The 25,894-nt window shown below is 42.0% G+C and overlaps 1 protein-coding gene across 4 annotated transcripts in view; it reads right to left on the minus strand.

The window, feature by feature from the left end:
* Nucleotides 1–1,335: 1,335 nt before the first annotated feature.
* DCBLD1 (discoidin, CUB and LCCL domain containing 1) overlaps nucleotides 1,336–25,894 on the minus strand; it is a 48,855-nt gene continuing 24,296 nt past the window's right edge. The window contains exons 3-16 of one of the 4 annotated variants that reach the window (XM_038177004.2): nucleotides 23,278–23,415; nucleotides 22,694–22,745; nucleotides 21,892–21,964; nucleotides 20,175–20,308; nucleotides 15,107–15,147; nucleotides 13,597–13,812; nucleotides 12,725–12,855; nucleotides 10,809–10,956; nucleotides 10,603–10,719; nucleotides 9,022–9,112; nucleotides 7,944–7,993; nucleotides 6,269–6,388; nucleotides 6,002–6,046; nucleotides 1,336–3,719 (exon numbers count right to left, since the gene is read on the minus strand). In XM_038177004.2, the coding sequence (XP_038032932.1) occupies nucleotides 3,202–3,719; nucleotides 6,002–6,046; nucleotides 6,269–6,388; nucleotides 7,944–7,993; nucleotides 9,022–9,112; nucleotides 10,603–10,719; nucleotides 10,809–10,956; nucleotides 12,725–12,855; nucleotides 13,597–13,812; nucleotides 15,107–15,147; nucleotides 20,175–20,308; nucleotides 21,892–21,964; nucleotides 22,694–22,745; nucleotides 23,278–23,415 (1,874 nt within the window). In that variant the 3' untranslated portion in view covers nucleotides 1,336–3,201. The remainder of the gene's footprint in view (nucleotides 3,720–6,001; nucleotides 6,047–6,268; nucleotides 6,389–7,943; nucleotides 7,994–9,021; nucleotides 9,113–10,602; nucleotides 10,720–10,808; nucleotides 10,957–12,724; nucleotides 12,856–13,596; nucleotides 13,813–15,106; nucleotides 15,148–20,174; nucleotides 20,309–21,891; nucleotides 21,965–22,693; nucleotides 22,746–23,277; nucleotides 23,416–25,894) is intronic. The other 3 variants (XM_038177005.2, XR_005264524.2, XM_038177006.2) reach the window with 3 other exon arrangements.

The following is a 25,894-nucleotide window of genomic DNA, read 5'->3' on the forward strand; positions in this document are numbered from 1 at the left end:
AGTGTCTGTTCCTGTCATGGGGCCTACAGCCTGACATTCCCATCCTGTGCAGGAAAAGTTTGTGTCTTAGACTGGCTACATACACATTTGTGTATTTGTTGTGGTGTTTGGAGAATCTACTAATTTATTTATTTATTTATTTATTTATTGGGGTGGGAGTCTTTCTTCGGTTCCTTCGGTTAGCGACGAGCAGTGACAATGTGTGACCCTGTTCACAGCACAGTCAGAGGCTTGCTATCGACGGCGGCTGGAACAGGTAGATCCTTAGGGCTGTGACCAGTTAATATTTAACCTTCTTGTGAACTCTGGCGCGGTTTTACTGTTCCAGCCTACTGGGAGCAACTGCTCAGGAGAGGAGTTTGGTACTGAATCACTGCTGAAAGTCTCCGTTAACCAGATGGTCAGCCTCATAAAGAGGTTAGACTCTGCTCTGCCACAATCTCTAGCGACGTTGGAGGGAGACCCAGTGCAAATGCAGCCCTTCCTACTGTGTTAATGGTTTGAAACAGGGCCTGTCTTAGAAGGAAGATTTTTAATTATGTGGCGTTTGCTAAGTCTGGCTGTGTTATACCTGCAGCTGGTTTTGGCTGTGAAAACAGGCTGGGGCAGGCAAGCCGGAGAAGCCATTCTGAGGCGGAGCACGAGGATGAGCCACCACAGCTGGGAGATTCGGGCAATCCCTTTCCTTCCTACATCAGGGTTTAGTATCGCTGCCACCATCAGAATGGAGAGACTACACAGGTAGGAAATTACGTGCATATCTGCTGTGAGGGTCACCAAAAACTGTTTCCCAGGCTGAGGGGGAGAATGCCACTATGGCACCTGCAGCGTGCCGCAGATGCAGGATACATGTGGCTGAGGCATGCCAAAAGGTTGTTATAATACAAGCCGTGGCATCGATTGCCTGCTGCTGTTGCACTGCTACATTATCTTGGTGCCTCATTAGGTGGGGAATAGCTCTGATTACTGAGCTCTGCTTGTTTGTGAAGTGACAAGTCAGGCTAATCAGCTGTGTGGGTGCAGTATTGGTTACAGCCTCACTGGGGGGGCATCCTTATCCTCTCCTCAATTATGTGCTTCCAGCAGCAGGGTTGGGCACAGAAGTTTGTTCGTGGGCGCTTCTTCTCTAGAGATTATGGACAGAGAAGCCAGGCTAAATGGGGCACTGAGATAATCTTTTTTTAGCCTGTCATACTGAGAACGTAAATTGCAGCCTCGCAACTGGCACTTTTGCAGAGAGTAAGGAACACTTATTTCTCACCCTGCAGGATATGTGACAAGAGTGGGTGTGCAGTGATGATAAAGTCACCAAGTTAAGTACCAGGCCTGTGTGACTGATTTACAAATACCAGTGTGCTTTATTTACATAGACATGTAAACAACAGAAGGTAAACAACACCACCCAGCTCGGTCTAACAAACAGGCTGCTGCTGCTTCGCTTCAGAACCTGAGGTGTTTTATACATTTCACAGAAACTGTATTGACAGTGAACACAAGAGGACTACAAGGTTAGCTCGACTCTTTCTTCTTTGCACAGGAATTGCATGCACTGTGCATTGGCGTGACAGAACTGTACCACTGAGGCCACAAAACAAGCATACGTGAAGAACCCACTAAGAGCTTTTCTTAAGGTCAGATATGGCTTGAGTTAGCAAGATTTGTATGTAGTGTCACTACAGCTGTTCTGTGTTCTTACAGCACTTTCCATCCCAGGATCTGAAAGCGCTTTAGGACCAAACAGCAAATCTTTGCTGCATCCTTTGCAAACGATCCCATTTACACGTAAGAAAACAGAGCGCCTTGAAACGGTGACTTTCCCAGAGCTCACGTTTAGTGGTCTAATTTCCCATCCCTGTGCCTTAAATATAGCACCGTTCTTCCTTCCCAGAAGTATATAACTTCTTGATATTTGAGGACACGCTTTCAAAGTTAAGGTAAGGCTCCAAGTGCTGCGAGTAGAAGGGCAGCGGATGGTCCCAATCACCACTGAAGCTGTTTAGCTTCAATGACGCCGCTGCTGAAAGAGGAGCCAACTACTGTGCAATACATTGCACCCATCCCCAAGCTTTTTCAAGTTTGTCCAAAAATGGAATTCATGATAACATCTGCTGCAAAAGAAAAACTATTTGAAAACAACTGTGCTGATCTGCTGTCTTGCAAATTTAAATGCAACAGTAAGCCAAACACACGCTGTGTTTTACTTTGACTAAATATTTCAAATGGAAATGTTACACTAAATTTGCAAGACAGAAAAATACCCAGTGGAATAATTAAGAGTTCAGAAGCTACGCTGCTTTGTGTCAAGGAATGAGTTTCCTTATAGTTTAGCAGCAACAGCATCAGCTAGGGCTTGAACAGGATTTAATTCTTAGCTGTAAATTCACATTTTGTTTCCACACACATTTCTTGAAAAAACATATTGGCAGGTGTTGATATTTTTTTTTTTATTGCAGATGTGTCTGCAAAGTGATCACCATGGCTTGAATCCAATGCTGGTTCCACTTTTCTACCTCTTTTTGACACGAATAGCAAGTTAGGCTCAGCTCAAAAACTAGATCAAATTCAAGCATCTAAGAACTGCTGTGAAAAAGCAGCTGGGCAGGTGAGATTGAACATGATATTTAAATGCTCAGCTGCCTTCTCTTGTGCACTTCATGCTTCAAGTAGTTTTACTTCTACCCTCCCAAGAAGAACTATAGTGATGCCCTATCTTCAGTTTTCATAGGAAAGGAACTGAAGCACCACAACCTTAAGATACAACAACCTTAAGATACAACATATACAGCTGTCAGTACAACTGCATATAAAATAGAGGGAGAAAGAGTTTTTTTTCTTAAACAGGCATTTCTGCAGTAATGTGTTTTTTTTTTTTCTCCTTTCAATTCCACAGGTGCAAAGGAAACTTAAGAAATTCTCCTTAAATAAAAGCTATGTACAAATTGCACACATTGCAAACGGAGCACTGAGATCAGTTACAGAAAATAAGATATACAGTCTTCACTGATAACATCTCTCTTGCTATAAACAGTGATAAACAGCATATGCTTTCTTCAGATGTCAGAACCCAGCAAGACTGCAATATTATGTACACAGGGTTTGTTTGCCTTCTGCCTTCCACAGCAGAATCCTTTAAAACTCTGTTTTCACTTCGGAAGCTGTGCAGCGACATTCCTGTGCACCACGTCTCTCTTGCTCAGCACATCACAAGAGAGCTGTCATTGCTGTCTGGCTTATTGGTTTGAGGCAGTCTCTGGGGGTTGAGTAACCCTCGCTCCCTAGTGAATTCGTCTGAGGTTTCTGGTAGTCCGTACTGTAGCTCACGGAGGTCAGAATACTGTTAACTTTAGGTTTATCATAGTTTATTACACTCTGGGGTGTCTGATAGTCTCCATTCCTCGTGTCGGTTTTGCATGAGCTAGAGAAACTGCCGGCGGAGAGGGAATGCTTCTGCGATGAGATTACAGGTACGTTGTAGCCGTTTTCAGAGGGGAAGTTATTTTCTCTGGTGACGTGCCGCTCTATGATCGGGGTGGCGTATTCAGGTTCTTGGCTGGTGAGGGGCAGCGCGTATTCGTGCCGGTTAGCTCTGAGCGGACAGTGGTAGTGGTTTTCAAACTCTGCGCTCCCCCTTCTTCCCTCCTCTTCCGTGTCCATGGGTCTGAAAGTAGATCCTTTCCGTGTTACTGTTCCAGTTCCAATCATGAGAGGCTGCTGATAATCTAAAAAGAAGTATGAGCTGCTCAATAGTACATAGGTGGGTTATTTTACGTAGTAGATGGCAGAAAATGACTTGGTTATTACATCGGATCTGTGATTACCAAGGATGTGAAGAAACATTGCCCCAGGTCTGGCTCTGCACTCTCCTTCAGTGCAAGCACTGCAGAGCCTGGCAGAAGCTGCTCTGCGGAGGAGCTCCAATCTGCCAGCCCTTGCCTCGCTCCCTGCTTGCCTTTCCCCATCTACCCCCCCAAACACGTTATCATCGTTTCTGGAGTATACTCCAAAGCCCTAAAAAAAGGCAGAAGTTAACAAAATATCACCAGCAAGCCAGAGAGAGGACTTTGCACGAAGTTCCACGAAGGAGAAGTTCTCAAAGCACGCGTTCGTTCCACTTTGGGAATAATTAAGATGCCGGGAGGATTCTTAACGAGCGCAAGTGCCGACTCTATTTAAAAGGAATCTCACAGTAGCTGACTGACAGGGAAGATAAAGTTAGGCGGAATGGCAGCCAAGAGAGTCAAGGGAAGTGTGAAATGTGTGAAGTCAGCTCAGAGCTGAAGCGTGCGCACGAGGGGGGCAAGCCAGAAGGCGAGCAGCAGGAGCAGCACGGCCGGGGGAATGGGATGGTTAACCCCACCGAGGGGATGGCTAACCCCACCGAGGGGGCAGAACTGCACTGGCCATGGGGAAAGGACCTGAGCAGGAGCACGCAGTGAGACCCAGGGAATGCAGCCTGCTCGTGAAGTGCATATTCACTCCTCTAGTCAAAGAGGATAGCAGGCTGCCGTGTAGAGAGATCTGAGCTAACCGGGTTTTCAAAACATCACGGAAAATTATCACGAGGGAATTCAGCTTTCCAACTTTTTCACTTTGGTGCTAGTGAAAATCACTTCCTGATAGATACGTCGGCCTGAACAGCTCCAGTAAGTGACACTGCTAAAGTATTGTATTTTGGCGCAGGCGTGAAGAAAGTTAGCTCAGTTTCTGTTTTGGCATCATAGTTCATCTGACATGAGCGTCAAATTCAATCCCATATGTCCTGTGAAAGATTTTTCTGGCAGTTCCTGGCTACTTCCCAAACTTCAGCATGTAGGGTGAAGGTGTTAGGATATGTCACTAAGTGATGCAGCTCTCGCCAGCATTGCTGCTGCTACTCTGAGTAATCTCACTCGCTCAGCAAGAAGCGTCCCCACTTGCTCTGGGCTGCCATGAGGAGCAGCAAACAGCAGGGAATTTCGAGGGGAACAATTTCACGTGGGATGGTGCCCTACATGCAAGGTGCATGCCCTCTGCAATTTAATTGTGAAATAGCGTTTGCTGCACATTTCTGGGCTGTGCTCACAGTTTTTATTTCATGTTTCTTATTTTTAAGGAGGCTGTAGGTGAAATGCAAAGCCTTGGGAGCTGTCAGGACAGAAGGAGAGGTATGAATTTTCACACTGCAGGAGGAAAGGCTGGGGAGAACAGAGGCTCCCTGCACACAGCCAGGGTAGCTGGATAACCATGAGTTTTAAGGAACCTTTGCTCACACCCTTTCCTTCATGAAATAAAACTGCTTTATAGGTCTCTGCATATTTATATTGAAAATTTCTGTAAAGCATTCAAACTGTCTTTGACAGATATCCAGGGATAGCACCATATGGAATTACAATGATCTTTTTTTTTTTTTTTCCTTTTAATAGATTTCTCTCTGAGAAACACATTGGAGAAATCCTCAGGAATTAAGGAATTCCTAATGTCTGAAGGTTGGAAACAGAAAATTAATTTTTCAGGACGATTGCTGATGACTGCTACCATAAAATGGCTGGTTGGTCTAGCCTTTCCAGACAGAGAAAAACAGTCAGGGATAAGATGTGCTAAGAGGATGAATTAAGAACCCACCCGTTTGGGATACAAATAGTACTGATGCAGGGATCTGCTCTATCCAGACAGTGACCTGAGTGACCTGGAGCCAAGGCAGAAGAGAGGAGCACTGTGGTGTTCTTTTCTGCTCTCTCATCTACCCACTGCTACTTCAGGAGGTCTCATCTCCAAAATAGTTCAGGCACCAGGACCGCTGCACACAGATCTCAGCACGACATCCAGCTGGGCATGAAATCCCACCACAAACCAACTAAGCAATTTTTCTATTAGATCAGCAGCAAGAGGCATTCTATTTTGTACCCCTGCCAGAGATGTTTGAGTTTAAGCAGAAACACAGAAATTAGTCAGCAAAGTCAAACTACTCTATCCTAGGCACACCCTTGCACTGCATCTCTGCCTGAGTGCCTTCCACGCTTACCTTGAATTGTAAGTATTTCAGAGTGAGGGATTTTTTTGCCAATACCTACAAGAAAAAAAATCCTATAAAAGGGAAGGTTCAGCTAGTGTTCCCCCCTAGTGCTGCTTCAGTATATGTCTGGGATAGAAAGAGATAAATCTGTTCCTTGGCGTCAGCTTTCATGGAAATTGGAGCTTCTAATATTGCTGGTCTGTCGCTCCTTGTTACCCATTCTGTGCACAAAATAAAATGAGTGTATTGGGGGGGGGGGGGGGGAGCGACTGTTACCTGCCATGTCACTTGTGACCAGATCTAGTTTTTGCGGTGTCTCCTTCTCATTACTATAGCTAATGGTAAATTCAGTCGACTGATGTCGGGTGAAGGGCTGCTTGATTTGTTTCCAACAACCTGTGATAAAGAAATAAAAATAGAAGACATCAGAAAGTTAAATGCTTCAAATCAGAAGGCTGATCAGAAAGTTAAATTGTTGTTGTACTCCTTGCTGTCAAAAAAAAAAAAAAAAAAAAGGCCCCCTAAATTTGGAGGGTGAGAAAGTGAATTATCAGCTGAGATTTTCAAGTAAAAACTATGCTATATAGAGGATTTTTCTCATTTGTCTTTCTTGTCAAGAAGGGCTTAAACTCTGTAGGTGCCTATATTTATACCTTAACAAGGTGTATCAGTAAAATACCAGCTTTAAACAGCTGCATCATTTAAGTAGCAAAAATAATGCTTGAATTTTTTAATTTTTTTTCAGTAGCATGATATAGTTTCTGTTTACCTGATATCTCATCACCTGCACCTATCAATTAATTTGTTCTCACAACATCCTCGTGAGGCAGAAGAGAGAACATCCGCAGTGTCAGTTCCCTGCCTGCTTCCTGTAACGTGAGGTTTATGGAGGTGATGTGAGGTTTATGGAGAGGTGGGGTCAGCTCCCAGCTTGCTGAGTCCCAAGCCTGGTTCACAGTGTTTAGGAGCTTGATTTATGGAGCGCATACTCTACAAATGAACTGAGTGGGTAAGAGGCTATCTCCAATTTCATGGGATTTGTCCTCATTAGCAAGTGAGAAAGGATTATGATGTGACCTTGAAAAACCATATTAGAAAATATGATGTTAAGTACAAATTAATTTTCTAATGAGGGTGAGCTGAAATGGGTAACAGAGTCCCTTTCCCTGTCGTCAGCACCTGATGAGGGATGAAATTTTGGAGCTGAGCTGTTGCAAGAGATGTGTCAAGAGACACACAAATGGCTTAGTGGTTTCTTTTTTTATGGAAAGCTGAGATTCAGAAGGATATTCCTCTGCAGAGTTGGCCCACCAGGAAAAACAGCTAAACCCCAACTTCCAGGCTGGGAAGAGATCCTGCCCTAGAAAGCATAATTGAGCAAGACAAAGTATGTTACTTCACCAGGGTTTTGCAGGCATCTCCTAAAGCAGAGTCCTCGAGCCAATCTTCTGCTCTGATTTTACATGTGAAGTACAAATCAGTTTTGATAAGCTTCATAAATACAGTCCCAATCGGGGAGGGCAGCAAGATGGAAACACTAAAGCCATAAAAAATTTATTAGCCCTTGCTCTCTTGGAGGACAGCAATCCCCTCTGCTGTGGGGAAAAGGAGGAAAGTAGCAATTTTCTGCAAAATAGGTGTTTTGGAGGAGCGAAGGAAAGGAAGGGCACCTGGGAGCACTCTTGTATGCTAATTTATGCGCCTGGTATAATAGATCTTTTGCTAATTGCCTTTCTGTCATAGAAACCAAATTACATTGTTTCTCTGGGCACTGTGCTAGGATGACACAAGTGGGACTATCGCTTGCCATTTCCCTTGTATGAAATAGTGAATTTGAATGAGGGAACGTGGCTGTTCTTTGAGAAGCATTTCACGTGCAGTGGCATAAAACCCTTCCCATTGGCCCGGCAGACACGACAGGACAGGGCGAAGCTCACCGTTCTCCACTAACCTGATTTCTGAGCATTGGAAAATCCATAAGAAAGTCCTTTGGCTTCTTGCCTGCGAGAAGAGGAAAGCATTTATAAACTTCTGCACTCACAGCATTTCATCTTCACTCCTTTGCTTCAGCAGAGAATCTGTGTTTAGCAGCTGAGAACAACTGTTCGCTTTTAGTTTCTGGAGGATGGCGTTTATTAGACTGCAAGGCATGCAAACCAGGATTTTGACGCTCGGTTATTTCCCCATCTGTATGTACGTCCTGAGTGCTGCTGTTCAAGCTCCTTCTGTCTGGCACTCGTTGAGCTGATGTGTGCATGTCCTTATCTGTCACTCTAGGTTATATTTGGGGTCTGCTCTTCTGAATTCTTTGACTAGTTTGTAGATTTTACTGGAAATTCAGGGCAGGGCTGGATACTGCTAGAGAAGCAGCAGCATCGCTGGAGCTTTGCTTATACTTCCAAATCCCAACCTGCTAACAGATGCATCTCCCTGTTCTGCATTCGAAAGCAGGTTTGTAGGAAAGGACAGCTAGTGGGACCCAAAGCTAGCAATGCTTCTTCCAATCCTCTGACTTGTGAAATGAAGTGGCTTAGTTTTATCTGCTTATCTCAGTGTGTGTGTGCAACTCCTTATAGATCGGCTGCAATTTCAGCCTGCACGGTTAAGTGCCCTCAGTGACCAGGAAGCAGAAACACAACAGGAGAAAAAGGAGGGAAAACGCTTCAGATAGCTCAAATGTTCCCCGTACTGAATTTTTGCTCTGGTTTGGTGTGCAAACTGTTCCATCTTTGACTTCACCGCATCTTAGCCCTTGTGGGTATACATAGGCTGAAGGGACCAGCCAGTTGCATTGACTGTAAACTGGGGGGTGCAGTTGTGATTTAGTTCACCTTGAGTTTTGTCTGACCGGGGGTTGGTTGAGAAGTACAATTTACAGAGACCCAGCGTGGGTTCTGTTTGGAAGGACGACTTCCAAAAGATATTAATTTCCAGTTTCCTGGTAGAGAGGCTCTGGAAAGAGGGCATGTAGTTGGAAGCACCAGCTAGGTAGCCACAAATACCTCCAATGACAAAAGACAGTATCTTACTTTCGTAGGGCTGCACAGATACAAATTCCAGAGAACAGGAACAGACACAGCACTATGAGGATTGGGACAATTATAGCTGTAAGCTTTAAGCCTGCATGAAGAAATAAATGGATAAAAGTTAAAAAGGCAAATTACTCTGAAGCTAGATAGTTTTTACTGCAGAGAACACAGCAAAAGGCAGATAATCTTGAAAGAATGCTCCTTGCGAGAGGGCATGAAGATGTAAAATCATAAAACTGCAAAACTGCTCCTCAGCCATTCCTAGCTGCCACGTACATATGTGGAACAGTGCTGAGTCAGAAGAGTTAATTGCATTTCTCAAGGCTGACACTTGGTTTACTATCTATACACATCCTTACAAAGAGCAGCTCTTTCTTATTACATGCTAGGTAACTTTTTTAAAAGGCCCCTTACAGCAACACTGTTTTCAGTTGCTTATGAAGCTGCTAAATAAAGCTGCGATTCTCTATGCCGAGTATCTGGCTCCCGCTGAACTGGTTGAAACATTTCACTCAAAATAGTTCAAAGATTTCCAAGACTGGAGACAGGGAAAAATGTTTTGCTCATGTTAAACAAAATGTTTTTGAGCAGGGATTTGGGAATTATCTGTGGGGTGGCTTTTGTGTCAGGAGTGTGCATTTCGCTATTCCTGCAGACACTTACGAGGCTTTGAAAATAAGGCAGTGCACATGTCCACAGGGTATTTACAATTTAGCAGATAAAATCTCTAAAGATCTCATTTTCAGTGAAGATGGATAAAATTTACCAATATCACTGCACAGATGAACTGAGCTTTCTCTTGGCAAGAGAAATGAAGTTTCAAATCTTTTTTTCTTACAGGGATTACTTCTTGCAACCAGTTTGAGACAGCTCTACAACCATCAGCTACCCAACTGGTAGCAGCGTTTGGTGTGGTGGGCCTCAATTCCTTCCTGGCTATGGATCCACCAGATAGCCTAAACAACAAATTTTATCTGTTTGCGTTATTAAGATCTAAGAAGCTACCTCCACAACATTAAAGGATAAAGATTGCAAACTAAGGCACTGAGGGAGAAGTATGGGAATGTAGCTTGTCTGAGACCCATGAACATGAGCATTATGAAAAAATGTTTAATTACACGATTGTGCACTACTGTACGGTGCTTGGTGCTGGGGACCTGCTCTGGGAGGAGTAATGGTTGATATGGGAGGAGTTAAGGTAACACTTTTGTGAGACCACTGTCTCGTATGTTACAAAAATTAGAAAATAGAGGGAGGGAGTGAAGAAGACGAGAGCTCCTCCAAAAGTGTTTATGAGCGCTCAGCATAGTCCATTGAGCCTACCAAGCACAGAAAATAACCAATGTGACAGGGAAAAGCAAGCCTGATATTTCTCACATCAAGGAAATTAAGGCTTTCAATTTTTTTCTGTGCCTTAAGACAAAAACAAGCCATGCTCCTCCCTATTCTCTCTGTAGTTAATCATTAAAAAAGTCTGAAGGGAAAATAAAAGTTTTGATTTGTGAGAAACTTTAAAGTTTACTCAGGCTGGGATGAAGACATGATGTATCGTAGAGAAAATGTAGTGATGTGTAGCATTACCTAAATTGGTTTCTTCTGATGGGATGGGCTCTGTAACGGTTCTGTCTTCTTTTCCAAGGGAGGTTTCAGTGCTCTGACTTGTTTTTTGCCACATTGAATGCGTAAATGAACTGTTCACTGCAACAGAGAGCAGGGGATCAGTTGTGTCATGGTAGCACTGTGCACTTTTGGGGCACTGTGCCTGGGAAGCACTGCTTACCCCATACCTTGCATTATTCGACAGCCGATCAGCTCAAGCTTCAGTGCTATGCGTTGGTTCCAAGTCTGAGGGATGATCCGCACGTAGCGGGCCACTATCGGGGGGATGAAATTATTGCGCACGATGTCACCAGAATTGGAGTTGCCTTGGAATATCTGCAACAAAAGGCAAGCACGTTGTTTGCTGTGTTTTAAACGTCTTTCTCAAACATGCTCCTGACTTCCACCTTCTATCGTTTTCGTTATCCAAAACCAAATATATCGATCATCTGGGATGTAGCCACAAGACTTTTGGAAATGGGAGCTCTGAAGAGAAACAGTCTTTTCAGTTCTGACAGACGATCACATTTTCCTATTAACTTGGAGAAGAAAGATGATCATTCTTTTCAATTCTGTGTAATTTCTAGTTAATGTATGCTGGTATAATGCTATCATTTTTTATTTAATAGCACTGCAGTGCCCTTCCTTGGGCAATGGGGGATACAAATGTAAAAAGAAAAATAACCCGACCAAAGTATTTATTTATTTAAAGTGAAATATTTCTAGACATTTTAGTAAATTCGTCAGCTTTCTGTACCAAGATTGAAGACTGCCTATTAGCTATGTAGCTGTATCTCTTTCTTTCTGTACTTATACAGTGTTTCCCAGGATCGGTTCAGTCTGCATGCAGAACAGTAGCCCTTGCAAAATAAGTTCTTGGAGATGTTTCGGCATGGCCTATGAGAATTTAAGAGCCTGATCAGATAGGGAAGCAAGCTCAGCATATCTTAGATAAGACAGCAGGCCACACAGGGTTCAGATGGGACAGGTTTTGTCATGCTCCATAGCTGAAACACATCATATATAATAATACTTTCATAGTTTTATTTGTAAATAACAATTAACAGTGGAAAACAGCAAAACAGCAGATTTTAGATGGCTAGCATTCAAGAAATTCACCTGTTACTAGGTTGACATTTCACTTTTTGGGCCAACATCCCCTAAGTTTAACATTTATCACTTAAAAAATCTTAAGCCAATTAACATTGTGCAGTGACATTCCTTTCTGTACAAGCTAAGAAAATCAGAGCTATTGGAAATCTCTCCACAGGTCTCACAAGTTTCTAAAAACTAGAGTCAAGACTCAGGACCAGGTAAAGCCTTACCCTGGAACAAGCTAATCTCCCCCAAAAAGGATTAGTGATCTGGAGCTGCAGGAGCAGAGGGGCTTTTGGAACATGAGTTTTTCACAGAAACGTGTTTGCATACCGACTTGTGCAGCACACCCACTGCTTGCAGGAGCAGGTTGTGCTGCTTTTATCAGTTCATTGTCAAAATCATTTGGAGTCTGTGACAGCTGTTGTGTGTACAGGTTTTTCGGTTTATGAGCATTTATTTTAAGTGCAATGATATTGGTTCCTACAGACTTTTGTCAGGAAATTCATGCCTGTGTGGGGCAGGAAGTGGGGCAGCCCCCAACGCCACCCAAAGAGAAGCTCAGTCTGCAGGTGCAGCTCCACCAGCAGAGCTGTGCTTCTCCCCGTGACGGCTGTTTTCCTTTTGTGCTCTTTTATTTTTCACCATCCTGGTGCATCTAAAACTGAACCTCAGCTTTGCTGATACAGTACAACTGCTGAGCTGAGCTAAATACTTGTCCAAATGGCCTCTTGTACAGCTTCAATTACACTTTTTTTTTTTTTAATAAAAATACTACACACACTCACATGCCTCTGTATGTATATCTCACAACTTCAGCAAGCCCTGTATAGATTCCTTGTTTCGACAAGCTCTCTATCTACTCCATAGCTGTAAATTACTCTGGTGAAGGCTGTCCAAGTCCAGACAAGTTTGAAACTCCTAATCTTTCTTGACAGTGAAAGCCTGTCCTTCAATGTCAAGGCAGCATATGCATTTTTTCCTCTATGCTTTTCCCACTTTCTCTTACCTTTTCTTCATTGCTTAGAATTCCTTTGTAAGTTCTCCATTTAGAGTTGTTATTTTTGTAGTTCATTATAAATGTCTTTACATAAAAGTTAAAATTCAGTGTAGTAGATCCAGAACCAGTGGTTTTAATTCCTAGTAACAGAATGCAGAAGACATTTTCAAGTTAGGTTTCCTTCTCAAAGGAAGATTTTCAAATGCAAACACGCAAGAAAAAACAATTCAGAGACCTTTGCCTTCAAAGCCTTAATTTACTTTTCAAACTATGTTTGGAATTCAAAGGTTGTCACTAAGTTTAAAAGTTGGGGCAAGAATGGAAATCATCGCTCAACTGTGAATTTCAAAAAACAGAGCTTTAAACAGAACCCAAATTAATGACTCCAAAAATTGTAATAGTTTGTTTGTGTTTTGACATTATGGTCAATACCAGAAGTCTTTACACTTTCAGCAGCAACTTTAATTTACTTTTTTAATCACTAAACCAGGGGTTAAAAAAAGGAATCTCTTTCACCAGGGCCATTATTTCAAATTCTGTGACTTTGAAACCTTTCTTATTGATTCAAGAAAAGCATTCTCAATGGATCCTAAGCAATCATTTACCATGCATCCAGATTCTACTGGTCTCTGTGTAAATATTTTGTTCTGAGCCTACAGCATCCTTACAGATCATGCATGTATTAGAGTGAGTCCAACCCTTTATTATTATAGGAAGACCAGTCTTGTGAATTGCTGTGATTTCTTTAATATGAAAACAATATCCCTTGATACATAGCATTTATTGAAAGAAAGATTGCATTAGTGCATTATTAGCTTTTCAACTGTATTAGGTTCTTTCTCCAGCAGAAAACCCAGCTTCTAATAATCAGTGTGATCTACCTGTTATTCTCTTCTTCTCTCCCAAGTCTATCTCTAACCATTCACGGTTACTGCTGTGGTTAGAGGCCCAAGCCAGCCCCTGGACTTGAAGCCAAGCCTTGTCAGGAGACCACTGGAACAGTTGTCCAAATTCGTTGGTCTCCTCCCAGTAGGAAGACGCAGTGATCTGGCTCTTGGAGAGGAATGCTTCATCCAGACTGAGGGATTTATTGCAGCCTAGGAGTCCCAACACAGACAGACATAAGCAGTTATTTTGTGCTTTCACAGCATATTTTTACATTAGGCTAGCAACATATGAAGACCGCCCACAACAGCCAAGTCAGATGTTGCCTAATCTGGTGCTAACCTGATGCTGTCCATTAACTGTGGTGTTTGCCAGTCAATTTATAGTGGATAATGCAGTACTGGGATGGAGTCCCTCTCCATTACCAACTCAGCTCCTACATACACGACACCTTCTGACTGCATCTGTTATTTTTAATTTGCCCTTTTGTTTTTTAATCTCTGAATATTTTTATTGTTGTTCATGTGAAGACTTCTTATATTTATTTATTTATTTTTCCTTCTGAAACATAATATTTGTGTTTAGAGTTTGGCATTCACTAATTTTGCTGTACAAAACTTTTCTAAGATGAAGGCACTGTACTGAAAGGAACACTTTACTGTAAATATTTCACGATTTTCACCTGCAGTGAGGACTAGGAAAGTTACTCATTAGAGAAACTCCTTGATACTGCTGCCAAGAGGTGATATCATGAAGGTAATAGCTGCAGGCAAGTATTATGAAATCCACCAAAGAACCCACAAAATTCTACACATCAAGGTTCCTCAGAAAAAACGGGCCAATGTGATATGGTTCCAATGAAGTTAAAAATAATTTCCTGGCAATTTCAAAGGCCTATCTATGTTCAACAGTTTTCAGTGGAACAGTAAATGATTTTATCTAAAATGACTGAAATATAACTCGAATGAATGAGCACGAACTTTTCCCCCCTCTTTGCTGTGTTTTATGTAAATTAACAGCTTGACAGATTAAAGATGCTTTTGCTTCTTTGAAACTCATAAACAAAGGTAGCTCTGTGTAAGTTCAATGTAAATATATTCTCATTCCTCTGTGTGTTTTAGTTCTGGTATAATGAAGATGGAACTTATAAATATCTGAAGAAAAACTGCTTTCATTTTCTGCCACCTAAAGTACATAAAAATAGAATTATCTGATTGCCATTTTTCATATGCTAGCACCAGAAACGTAGCATCAGAATGCTATTTCTGTTTCTCATCTATGTGCATATGACCTATTCCTATTCTATTTTTTTTTTCTAGCTCACTTCATATCCTCTCATTTATTTTTTTTTTATCCAACTTGCCAATTTAAAAAATTGTTGTCCTAAAATATCCTTACTGGACACAGTCTAACATTTACAATCTGATTACTTTTCAAAACTTTTAGGAAAATACTTAAATAAAAAGGTAAAATGTGAATATATAAGAAGAAAGGCATTATTCTTACCATTTGAAGTAAATATAAACCGCTTATCTGACAAGGAACCACTGTAAGAAAAAAGAAAGTATTTCAGCCTTTCAGGAACCAGCCACAGGAGTGCCAGAACATGGGTGGTTTCATTGTGGCACAAAATCACATTTTATCTAGCAAAATATCTCTGGCCAGATAACTGCTTACTTTGCTGCTTGACCACCTACCCCCTACGAACATTCTCGTGCATCTCATGCTGTGTATTCAGGTCACTAACAGCAGTTTTGATCATCTGCTGTGCTTTAAGGTGACCGAGTCCCCGTCTCACCAGCCTGTTACTCTTCCTGTGCACTTCTGCTTCACTCCTCTGTACAGGGCCCTTATGGCTTCTCTGAAATCCTTCACCTCCTGCTCCTCAGACCAGCCAAATAACAGCATGCAAAAGAAGCCAGGAGCTAGAAAGCCAACAGGGACTTGCACTACCTACAATGCCTGCTCCAGTGTGGGGTTAAATGCTCTTCTCCCATCCATTTAGAGTAACTTCAGTGAAATCAGTGAACTTCTGTTGATGTAAGTCCACATCCTAGTTTGAAGAAAATCTATCCTTAAGTTATGCTTGGTTGTGACTAAGCCACATTAGCTCTGGCCATTCCCACGTTGGCTAAGCATGCGCATCAGTCAGACAATGCAAACTGCTGCTTGGTTTAATCTGATTCAGATTAAACAGATTATGTTCTGGTTAACAATATGTAATCTGTTATAATCTGTTATAACCATGTCCAACAACTCTTATTAGGAATTGTTCTTTTGTCTTTGCTAACAGCAGCACATCTGTGGCTTCCCTTTTGTCCCTCCTTGTAACCAACTACTTTACTTCCAGAGCAAAGCCAATCCTTTGGCCACTCCGCACAGCCCTGCACAACTCAGACCACCACAAAATAACCATAGCAAGAGAAAGCTGTACACTCCTTGTCCATCCAGAGAGCCACTTTCCTTTCTGATTCCCACTGAGATGCCCTGAGATCTTTTTCCAAAAATGATCCCTTTGACTGGCTGCATATTCAAAATGAAAGCATGGGTTTTAACCTGGAATTCCTGCATATTTCCTGAAAATCTGACCCCTTCAATGCTGTTCCAAGTGGCTGCATGCATCAGGTGCCCTTTTTTAAGAATCGTGGCCAGCACAACTGAGCAGAACAGTAACACAACTGCAGTTCAAAACAGCTCCCCTTCAGGCTGCCCTTTGTTGTCAGCCAGGAGAATTTCCCCAAAGATTACCTATAAGAGTCCATCAGCCCATAGCCTAACAGTGATGCACACGGCCATATGTTTCGGGAGTCCTGCAAATGGGGAAGTGGAAAGTGGTCCTGTGTCAAGGTCAAGAAAAACACTGCTTTTTTTTGTCACCGAGGGAAAGTTGATGCCTACAGGCAAACAAAGTCCTTCAGGGATGATGGAGGGCGTGGGGAGGGAGCTGATTTATTTGGGCATGTAGGCGGTGGAGTAGCTACGCTGAGAAACTCAACCCCTCCCTCCCACATCTTCCCCCCAGGCGATCCTCACGGGCCATCAGATGTGCTCTGCTTGCTACAAGCCAGTTTGGAACTACAGCCAAAACTATTTTTGCTTTCTTAGTGAATGCAAAGCGATCCAATTCAAAAGAGGAAAAGAAAAGGAAAACATGCAGTGATCAGTAAAACCTCCCCAAAACAGAAATCACAGCACTCCTCAAATGCTTATATTTATATATATATACACTTATATATTTATACACTATCCCTTCATAATAAAAAAGTCACCGAGGTCCCTTTCAAACTACAGGTCTGCAATTTTAGCAATGAAAGGGAGGAGGTTAGCATTCCCAGGATCTATAAAGCTATAAAATCAAGCTGAAATATTTCTGCTATAATTCCGCAAGTCACCGAGGAGGACAAACTAATTCAGTGAGTGGTAATTCATCAATTTCGTAATGTGGCAGGTGGCATTTGTCACACAAATTTCACTTTGTCCTTTAAGGAATGGCATCACCCTGTGCTCCTCATTTTCCTGGCAACCTTCAGGATCCTGCCTAGCCAACAGCATCAGTGACAGCATGGCAGACCTGTGCTGGTGCCTCTGAAATAAAAGAGAAAAAAAAGGATGCTGCTTTACATGATAAATGTGTGTAAATCTCAGATCCATTTTTTCCAGAGTCAGTCCCAAGGAAGCTTCTTATAAGCAGTGCGGGTTAACACCACATCACATATTTCACAATTCATGAGCATGTGGGCTCTTCAATTTTCAAAGACAAATGATTTCACATGTGCAGATGTACAGTCACGGGCCTCCACAGGCAGCTCACATTACAAAGTTAAAACCCCATATATTTGTACTCGGGTAGCAGAACTGTCCAATAAATCCAGCCACTTGATCTTCATTATATCATTTGCGGGTTCAGGTCCGCACATGGGGCACGGGAGCTGAAAATCTCATAGATAACAGGGCATAACAAGCGCACTGAAAAATGAAGTCAGGGAAGCCAAGGTCAGGTCTTAAGGGCTGGCAAGTGAGTGATTCATAATTCTGCTGTTACATTATAATACAGATATGTAACAGCCCAATGCACACAAGCAGCGGCTTTGGATGAGGTCAGTTTCAGCTCAAGTCACCAAATAATTTAAATCTTTAATACTGAAATCCACTATAAATGAGATTTTAAAAACTCAAGTAAGCTTTCGTTTAAGGGAGTGCAAAGAGCTGTGATGACACTGCTGTCTAAGCATCGTTCTTTCCTTGCTGACGCTGGCTGTTCGGAGGAATGTATTGTAGCACAGAGGTACCCGAGGACGGTGAAAGCAGGCAGCTTTGGAAATACATCTCATAAAAGCCTTTTTAAAGCATGAAATGCACTGGTTCATTTTCTTAGCAAACATGCCCACTGTTTCTAGGGACACATTTCCATTTGAAATACAATGATTTCCCTGCATCCTCCCATGTACCTCTCCCAGAATAATGGGATCACACCAGCAGTTCATCAGCTCCTGGGATCGCCCCAGCTGCCAGGACCAGCAGAAGCATCCTGGGAATGGCTGTGCTTACCCTCCTACTTTTCTAAAAATCACACCATCGCACTTGTAGGGTTCCCATTATGAGCCCATTCACCTTTGGCTGCCTGAATAATCTGCAGAGAGATGTGGATGGCTCCTTGGGGCAAACCAGTCCCTTTGAGAAATGCATCGTCCTCAAGGAGTGCCCCTTCTGCCCCGGGATGCAGGAGAGTTAGGGTGACAATGCTCCTCATTAGGGTGCCCTGTATAAGAGTGATGAATATGAGCCCGGATGGCTCATTTCAGCCTGGGAGCACACATCTTGGCTCTCGCTGGAGCCAGTGGGAGTTGTACCACTTGGTGTAACAGAGATGAGTCTTCGTCTCTGTGGGCACCTTCATTACTCATGTGAAATTTATACGACTTTATGTGAGTAGCAGCGTTAAAAGGACACTTGGCGGTTAAGTTCACGGGTTAATTATGCAAACAGTGTTTTCCCCCAGCACATGTACATTTGCTGCCTTCTACGCTTCATTCGTTGCTCACTAACTCTTGTACTGTGCGAAAATACAAGTGGGAATCCCAGCTGTCTTTCATTATAACATTTTATGTGCTACTCTCTGAGTTACTCCTGGGATTCTCAAGGATCACACACACACACACACACCAATGTATATAAATGGTTCTACGACATCTTTAGCTACAGCACCAAATATTTAATTTCTAAGGGTTTCACAAAGCTGGCATGTGTGACAGAAAGAATTTGTATTGTTTGCTCTATGGAAAGGCTCAATGCCTGACCTGAGCTCTCAGTCCTGCTTTGCTTCAGAGAAAATTATAGTATTTTTCCAAATATTTTAGCTATCTAACATGTTTAAGAAAATAGAAAATATTTAGGCTTTAGGGGCCTTCTGCTAGAGGTCAATGTGCTACCCAGTGATGTACATGCTATCCACTTTGTGTATTCCAGTGCCAGGATACAAAGCCATTCAACCTATACTTAAGGTTAATAACAGCAACAGATCAGATGACTGCTTATGTTTTCCATAGGTTTACATGCAAATATGGCCCAGGTCACTGGGATCGAGACTTAAAAATTAAACATTTGATTACATAAATTTGCTCATCAGCTGGCAGAAGTGAAATGCATACATGGAGAGCTTTAAATTAGTTCCAGTTTTAACACCACTATGTTTCATGGTGATCCTGTAGTTAGTTTGGCTATTTCTGTTTCAGTGACAGAAGTGAGACTGAATGCATACAAAATGGCTGATATGGTACTGTAGTTTGTTGTAGTTTGTTGTAGTTCTTGTTTCAAAATGAAAGAGTCATATTGTCTTAGCTCCTTTAGTCTATGGGACTGAAGACATTTCCCTTTCCACAAAAAAAAAAAAAAAAAAGGATCTTGCGAAATCCACATAACATTTTAAAATTAAAAAATATGAACCAGAAGGAATGACAGAGGCAGTTGCTAGAAGGGCTTACTGTACTGGATAGAGATTAGAGGATTTATTTCTACTTCAACAACAGCACAATTAAAAGTCAGAAGATAAGTGGTAAATATAACACCCTTGCTATAAATATTCTAAAAGAGAAGAATTCTGAACATGTCAAAAGCACAACGTTTAAGAAGGTATTTACTGAATCCCCTATGGCTCAACGGCACTTTTTATTTATTCATGCTTCCTAGGGTTTTTTTTAAACTCTAACATGAATTTAGCATGATTTATTAGCACATCGATTAAAGGTGTTTGTTGCAGAACATCGTACTTTCATGTATCTGCTAACAAGGTAATTTGCAAATGTGTTTTGGAAGGAAAAGCAAAAAGAGAAAGAAAATACAGCCCTGTGCTGCATAAAGCCACATAAACTTGGAATGTTCTCCTACAATCTGCGCCAGCACAATTTTAGTACAGCCATAGAAACAAACCCCAAAAGCCCCAAGACCCACACCCAACATCTTCTCCTTCCCCAGAAAAACATCGGTGCGGTGTCCCACCTGCTCCTGCTGACCTGCTCAGTGCATTATGCTCCGGGGATTGCCCCCAGAGCCAACATCGGGCGCTGGTGGTACTCACTCATGCGAGGGGACGCCGTTGGCGACGACACCTTCATAGTGGCTGATGCCCTTCTGCTGGGTGACGCTGATCTGCCCGCCCAGCTCATCTGCGATGATGCCCGCGTGTATCGCCGACTTGCACAGCAGCGACGTCTGAAAGGCAGAAGGCAGCACACCAAAACACTCAGGGGATGGGGCTGAAAAAACAGTAATGCTCCCACTCCCAAGCCACTCTTAGGGAAGTGGTGGAGCACAGAACAGCCTGCACAGGCACAAGAGCAATAGCAAGTGTGTGTATGGGGGGGCACCCACAACAGGAATCTTTGAAACAATATACATCTGTTTCCAACATATGATTTTTATTTTTATTTTTGCAAACAAGAAAGCTAATGATCTGGTTCTGGGAAGGTGCTGTAAAGTTTTAACCTAATAAATAGCTGGCCTGCCTCAGGAAAACAAAGTCTAAGGCAACACGACCAGCCTTCTTTGCAAAGGGAAAATCAGAATTACTTCCTGAACTTACCTGAAGGCAGACCTGTCTGTTACTGTGTACTGCCTTAGGATTTGAGGCATGGTATGCACTGGGAAATTCAGCTGTGTGTCATTCACATGGGCACCTCCACCACTTCCCAAGCTGGGGTGCCTGACTGTCCCCTCCGGGTAGGGCTGGGTGCGCTGGGGACACAGGGGCAGCAGAGCACGTGGAGCCCTGAAGGCCCTTCCCATCAGAAAGCTGAATCCCGTGTTCACGGCTGAGGGAAATTTTCTTTCAAAAATTCCTCCGCCTAGATAAGATCTGCATGAGGTCATGCCATGTGCTGCTGTTCTTTTCTAATCGCCCTGTACAGCAGGAATAACTCCAGCTAATTAGAGGGCGATGTGGCATTTCTTTGTTTTTTCAGCTCTGCCGTTCTCTGGGATGGGGCGGTGTGCTTGAGTAACTGGACAGACAGGTTGGACGTGAACACTGGCATTTTGGAAACTCAGCAACTGCTTTACTTGTGATAGGGTGGGATTTTGCTTCAGTGGTAGGATTCAGCTTACTCCGCTGTGAAAGATGTGAAGATTTCAGAGGCATGAAGGGAGGGAGGTGAGGGGCACAGAGAAGGCAGAGCAATGCGTGGTACGAACTGCAGGTAAAACCACTTGGGCAAATTCATTTTAAAGATCAAGCAGTTAATAAAAAATGATCCAAGAGGTTTTTAGTTATCAGTGGGATGTGATTAAGCAGAGTATAATATTTATTTCATCTCAGAGCAGATTCCTGGGATACTGCAAACAAAATCTTAAAGAAAACCCACAAGTTACTGAAATGCTTTTTATTCCTGCAAGAGATAACTTTAGAAAAGAAATGCACACGGACTCCAAACAAGGAAAAAATGAAGTCATAGGAATATTTAGTACATTGAAGAGCACTGCCTCAAGAGGGAAAAACTCCTTGCAGCCAAAAAGCCAGAAAACTATAGCAAGTTTAGTCGACAATCAGTGGACTTTGTTCTCACACGATTGATTAGCCTGTTTGAAAAGTATCTCGGTGTGCTTATACACTGATAACACACCAATATACCGATAGTAAAAGGTATATCTAACACAGATGGGAAGAATTATTGACAAAAGCCAAGCAGCAAAAATTGAAACCAAGTTGTGCTATACAACTGAGCAATAGATTCTTATTTATTTATTTATTTATATCTATATATTTTTTCATTTTTTCCCTCATTATCCTGAGTACTTACATCTCTATATCCTTCTCCTATATTCCCAGAAATGTCGCCTGCAATGTCTCTGCAGCCAGCAGGACAGTATCTGCTGTAGTAAAAGAACAGAGGCTTGCTTAAAAAACTGGACTGTAATGATGGCACACAGAAACAAACCCATGCAAAAGAAATGCTCTCAAACCCACAGTTATTTTAGCAGTAAGTTCTGGCTCATCACATATCATTGACTATAGAGGGTAAATAAAAGTGGCCCTGAATAGACTGCACATAGCAGCACACAAAGAATCAAAACAGCAGTTTTCCAAGTGCATTTTTGTTCAGTTCTGTTGTTCTAGAAATGCTATTATGCACGCTTGCAGCCCAGCCCAGATAAGAAGCCTGCATGCACATCCAGGCGGTAACCAGCAAAGTACAATTTATTACCATTTCAAATCCTATCAAGGAGCCAAGAAATTATAGCTTGTCCTCAGATAATCTTTTATCAGCTGGGGCGTGATCTGCTCTCAGGAGACGCAATGGAATTCAAGGCTACTTTGAATTTCAAAGTGGAAACTCTTTTTACATATACCATACGCATGTATGCCCAAATGAGAATTGCTGAGAGCTCTGTAACTCAGCAGAGGAACTTGTTTTCCTGGGCTGCAGGCTTCCATTCTGCACTGCTGCTTCTCATAGCCAGGCCTGACACTATTACAGCGTTGTAGCTCAAAAACTTCTCCAGACAACTAAGACTGTATATGTCTTAGGTGACATTTTACAGCAATTAGACCAGATTCCAGAAAAGTAAACGACAGCACAGAGTGATGTAAAACTTCTTTACCTGTATTCAGTCTTTGTGTAGTGGTTTGCTCGTTCCAAACATGTGATTAGATCTGTGAAAAGTTTACAAATGTCAATCCCAGCCAGAGGACAAGGAAATATAGAAGAACATTTGGCTAAACATAAAATTGCATTGGAGACCTCTCTGTAATACTTGCACAACTTTATTAGAAGTAAAACAACATCTAAGGATTTCCCTCACTCTTTTCATCTCCCTCTTCTACTCATGCTTTATGCCCCTTCATCAAAGACGCACAAATCCCCAGAATATTAAATGTAGGATTTGTATCTTAACCTCTACAATCTCTTCATCCTATCACAGTGTGTTAAAAGCCCAAAATACCAAAGGTATTTTCTTTTTCACCGGGCCTGTACTGCGAATTATCTAGGCAAGATTTCAGCAGCTGTTAGATCTGCTTAATGTTACAATTGCTTCTTGCACACATGCTATTAAAAATATGATGGTTCATGCTAATAAGATACCAGAAATATTTAGGACCAAACATTTGGGACAAAGTTTATGTATAGGGAAGATAATGAAATAGAGAGTACAATGCTGCTTATCCTTCAGAAACAGTACTTTACCTGGGTGATCACTACTGGCGTAGGACAACAGAAAGCCTCGTCCTGACACGTGGGATCCACTCTCAAAGCGAATAGTCGCTTCGTTGCTGTCCAGAATGATTTCTTTGGGGACAGGCATCATATTACCACAGTAGGGCCCTACAGACAGAACGGAGATTTCAGAGTTTAGATGAGATAGTTAGGCTGGACTACTCTTGTGATTAGCAGAGAGTTTCATAACATGCTCATTCTCCTTCAGCATAATCCAAATGTTGACAAAAGGGTTTGAACTTCAGTCCTTTATGGGTATGAGCTCCAACGTTACCCTGACAAAGAATGGCAAGAATCCAATCGTCTCTTCGTGGCATAAATTCTAGTATTAAGATCTCTCATTGCATAAGCCTCAAGAGAATGATTAATGCTCTTCCACCTTTGAAGTACAGTGTTCTTAAAAGCAGCAGTAATTCATTAGAGAAAAGAATAAAGAGAACATTTAAAGGCAATCCAGGGGATCTACACAGGGTGTGCTAGATAAACTCTCCAGATGCATACAGCTGAGGCTGCTTCAGCATAGCAGCTATTCAGAAAAGGTTAAGATCACAAACAGTGTACCTGGTCTTAAGGGATGTGTGTGCCACGAGTCATGTTGTACAACTAAGCAGTACTGCTTTGCTCAGAAAATTTCTGCATTTATTTGCCTTTTAAAAACATCATCAGTCCATTGAAACACATAGTTCAAGTTTCCAGAGTTTTAGATGAAATAAAGAGGAAGAGGAAGGGGAAGGGAGCAGGAAAAGGAGACACGAGTCTTGCACCTACGTTGAATTAGATAAGAGTTTTATAGCTACCAACTGCAATACGTTGGAGCAGTCCTCAGGACACTCCTTTGTTGCCACAGCAGGCATGTCTGGGACTCTTTGTGACTACATTTGCTCCTTCAGAAGTCAGTTCCTGAGGGGAACTTGCTTTTGAAATCACCATAGTCTTTGCTCTTCTGTCACCATGCCTGGGTGTAAACACTTGTCCCTGGCTGCCCTCAGATGTAGAAAATCATAAGCAGTTTGGGTCTGCTTCTTTGAATTTATGGGCATGCTTACAGTATAAACCACTAAATACGAGGTTTTGTAAAATGACAAACATTTTTTCCTAAGAGAAAAAACAAACAAGACCCTTTAAAAGCCCTCAGACCACCTGTTTTCTTGAAGTGTATGACAGCTTCTGTATACTAAAGCAAGTTGTCAGGATAAAAAATTATCCCTTTGATTTTTCCTGGACAATCTCATTTTCTTGGTGGTGGTGGACACCTTATGGTAACTTGGAACTGACTTCTGAGATACAAGAAGCTACAGTCAAAGTGCAGCACAAATTTTGTGTGTAGTAAAATAGGCTCCTAAAAGCCTCTTCATTTTATTTCATACTCTTTGGGGGTGGGGAGGTGTCTTTCCCAAATAATTCACCAACTTTAAAGCAACTACAAGATCAGCCTATAGAGTAGCCCAGTCAGAGGCAATAACAGCCAGCTGTCAGCAGAGTGGGACAAATTAAAGGAGGAACTCTGTCTTTTGGCTTATAAAAATTATAAGGCAAAGCCAGGCAGGCAGAGAAACAAGTGACAATTGTGACATTTCCCTCGAGTACTCCTGTGTTGAAAATGACTCACGACTTAGTCAGAGAAAACAATGTCTATAAAAAGGGTTAAACAAATTGCTTAGGAAATGAACTTATCAAAAAGACAGCATTTGACACTGTGTCATACCAGACAACTGCACGAGTGATTTATTTGAGAAGGTCTTTTGTGTCAGATTGCAGTGGGAGAAGTAAAGTGCTAACTTAAAATTTTACTTTTTTTTTTCTCCAGAGTGGAGAAAGAGAGAGAGAAAGGGGAAGAAGAAAGGAAGGCATTGTGTTTCTTCAAAATAGCAAGATTGAGAAAGCTTTAATCTTTTTCTTCTCTCAGGGACTGACTACATGTTTTCTCACCAATGCTCTTTGGCTTTTTCCCTTGCAGCGATTCGCAGTGACCTATCAACTCTGTAGGTATAATTTAGATCGCTGACTCACTCAACCGCACACTGGCTGGAGCAGGACTGTGTGTCTCCTTCAGCAGCAAGTCTACATGTGTCCCAGGTAATTATACAAACAAATCACACATAACAAGAAAAAATTATAAAAAAATCTAGACTCATGGAGTTGTATAATATGAAAGCCAGTAATTCAGATACAATCAATTTAAGAAATCAGCATGCAATGCCTGAAGAGAAGTTTCTACTGTAAAGTATTAAATCCAATATGGGTTACAAAGCTATCGTTATCTCACAGTTATGCCAAGAGCAGCTCTGGTGTACCCAGAGACTCCAATGGGTAGCTCCACACTAAGGGAACCCAGGACTAATTACTTCAAGGATATAAAAGCAAGAAGTAGAATCCACTGCAGGGATTAATATCTTTCCAAAGGTTTATCAGTTATCTATCTGCATAGATTAAAAAAAAAAAAAAGGCATTTATAAACACCAGAGAACATTCACTTGTTCTTTGTTCCAAACAGATGAAGCCTTGCAAAATGTTTCGACACAGCTCTTCTCAAGAATTCAGTTAATATCAGCAATACACAACCAAGTCTTCAGCCTTCCGTGAGATC

The sequence above is a fragment of the Anas platyrhynchos genome, chromosome 3, assembly GCF_047663525.1.
Source record: "Anas platyrhynchos isolate ZD024472 breed Pekin duck chromosome 3, IASCAAS_PekinDuck_T2T, whole genome shotgun sequence".
In the NCBI taxonomy this organism is placed as follows: Eukaryota; Metazoa; Chordata; class Aves; order Anseriformes; family Anatidae; genus Anas; species Anas platyrhynchos.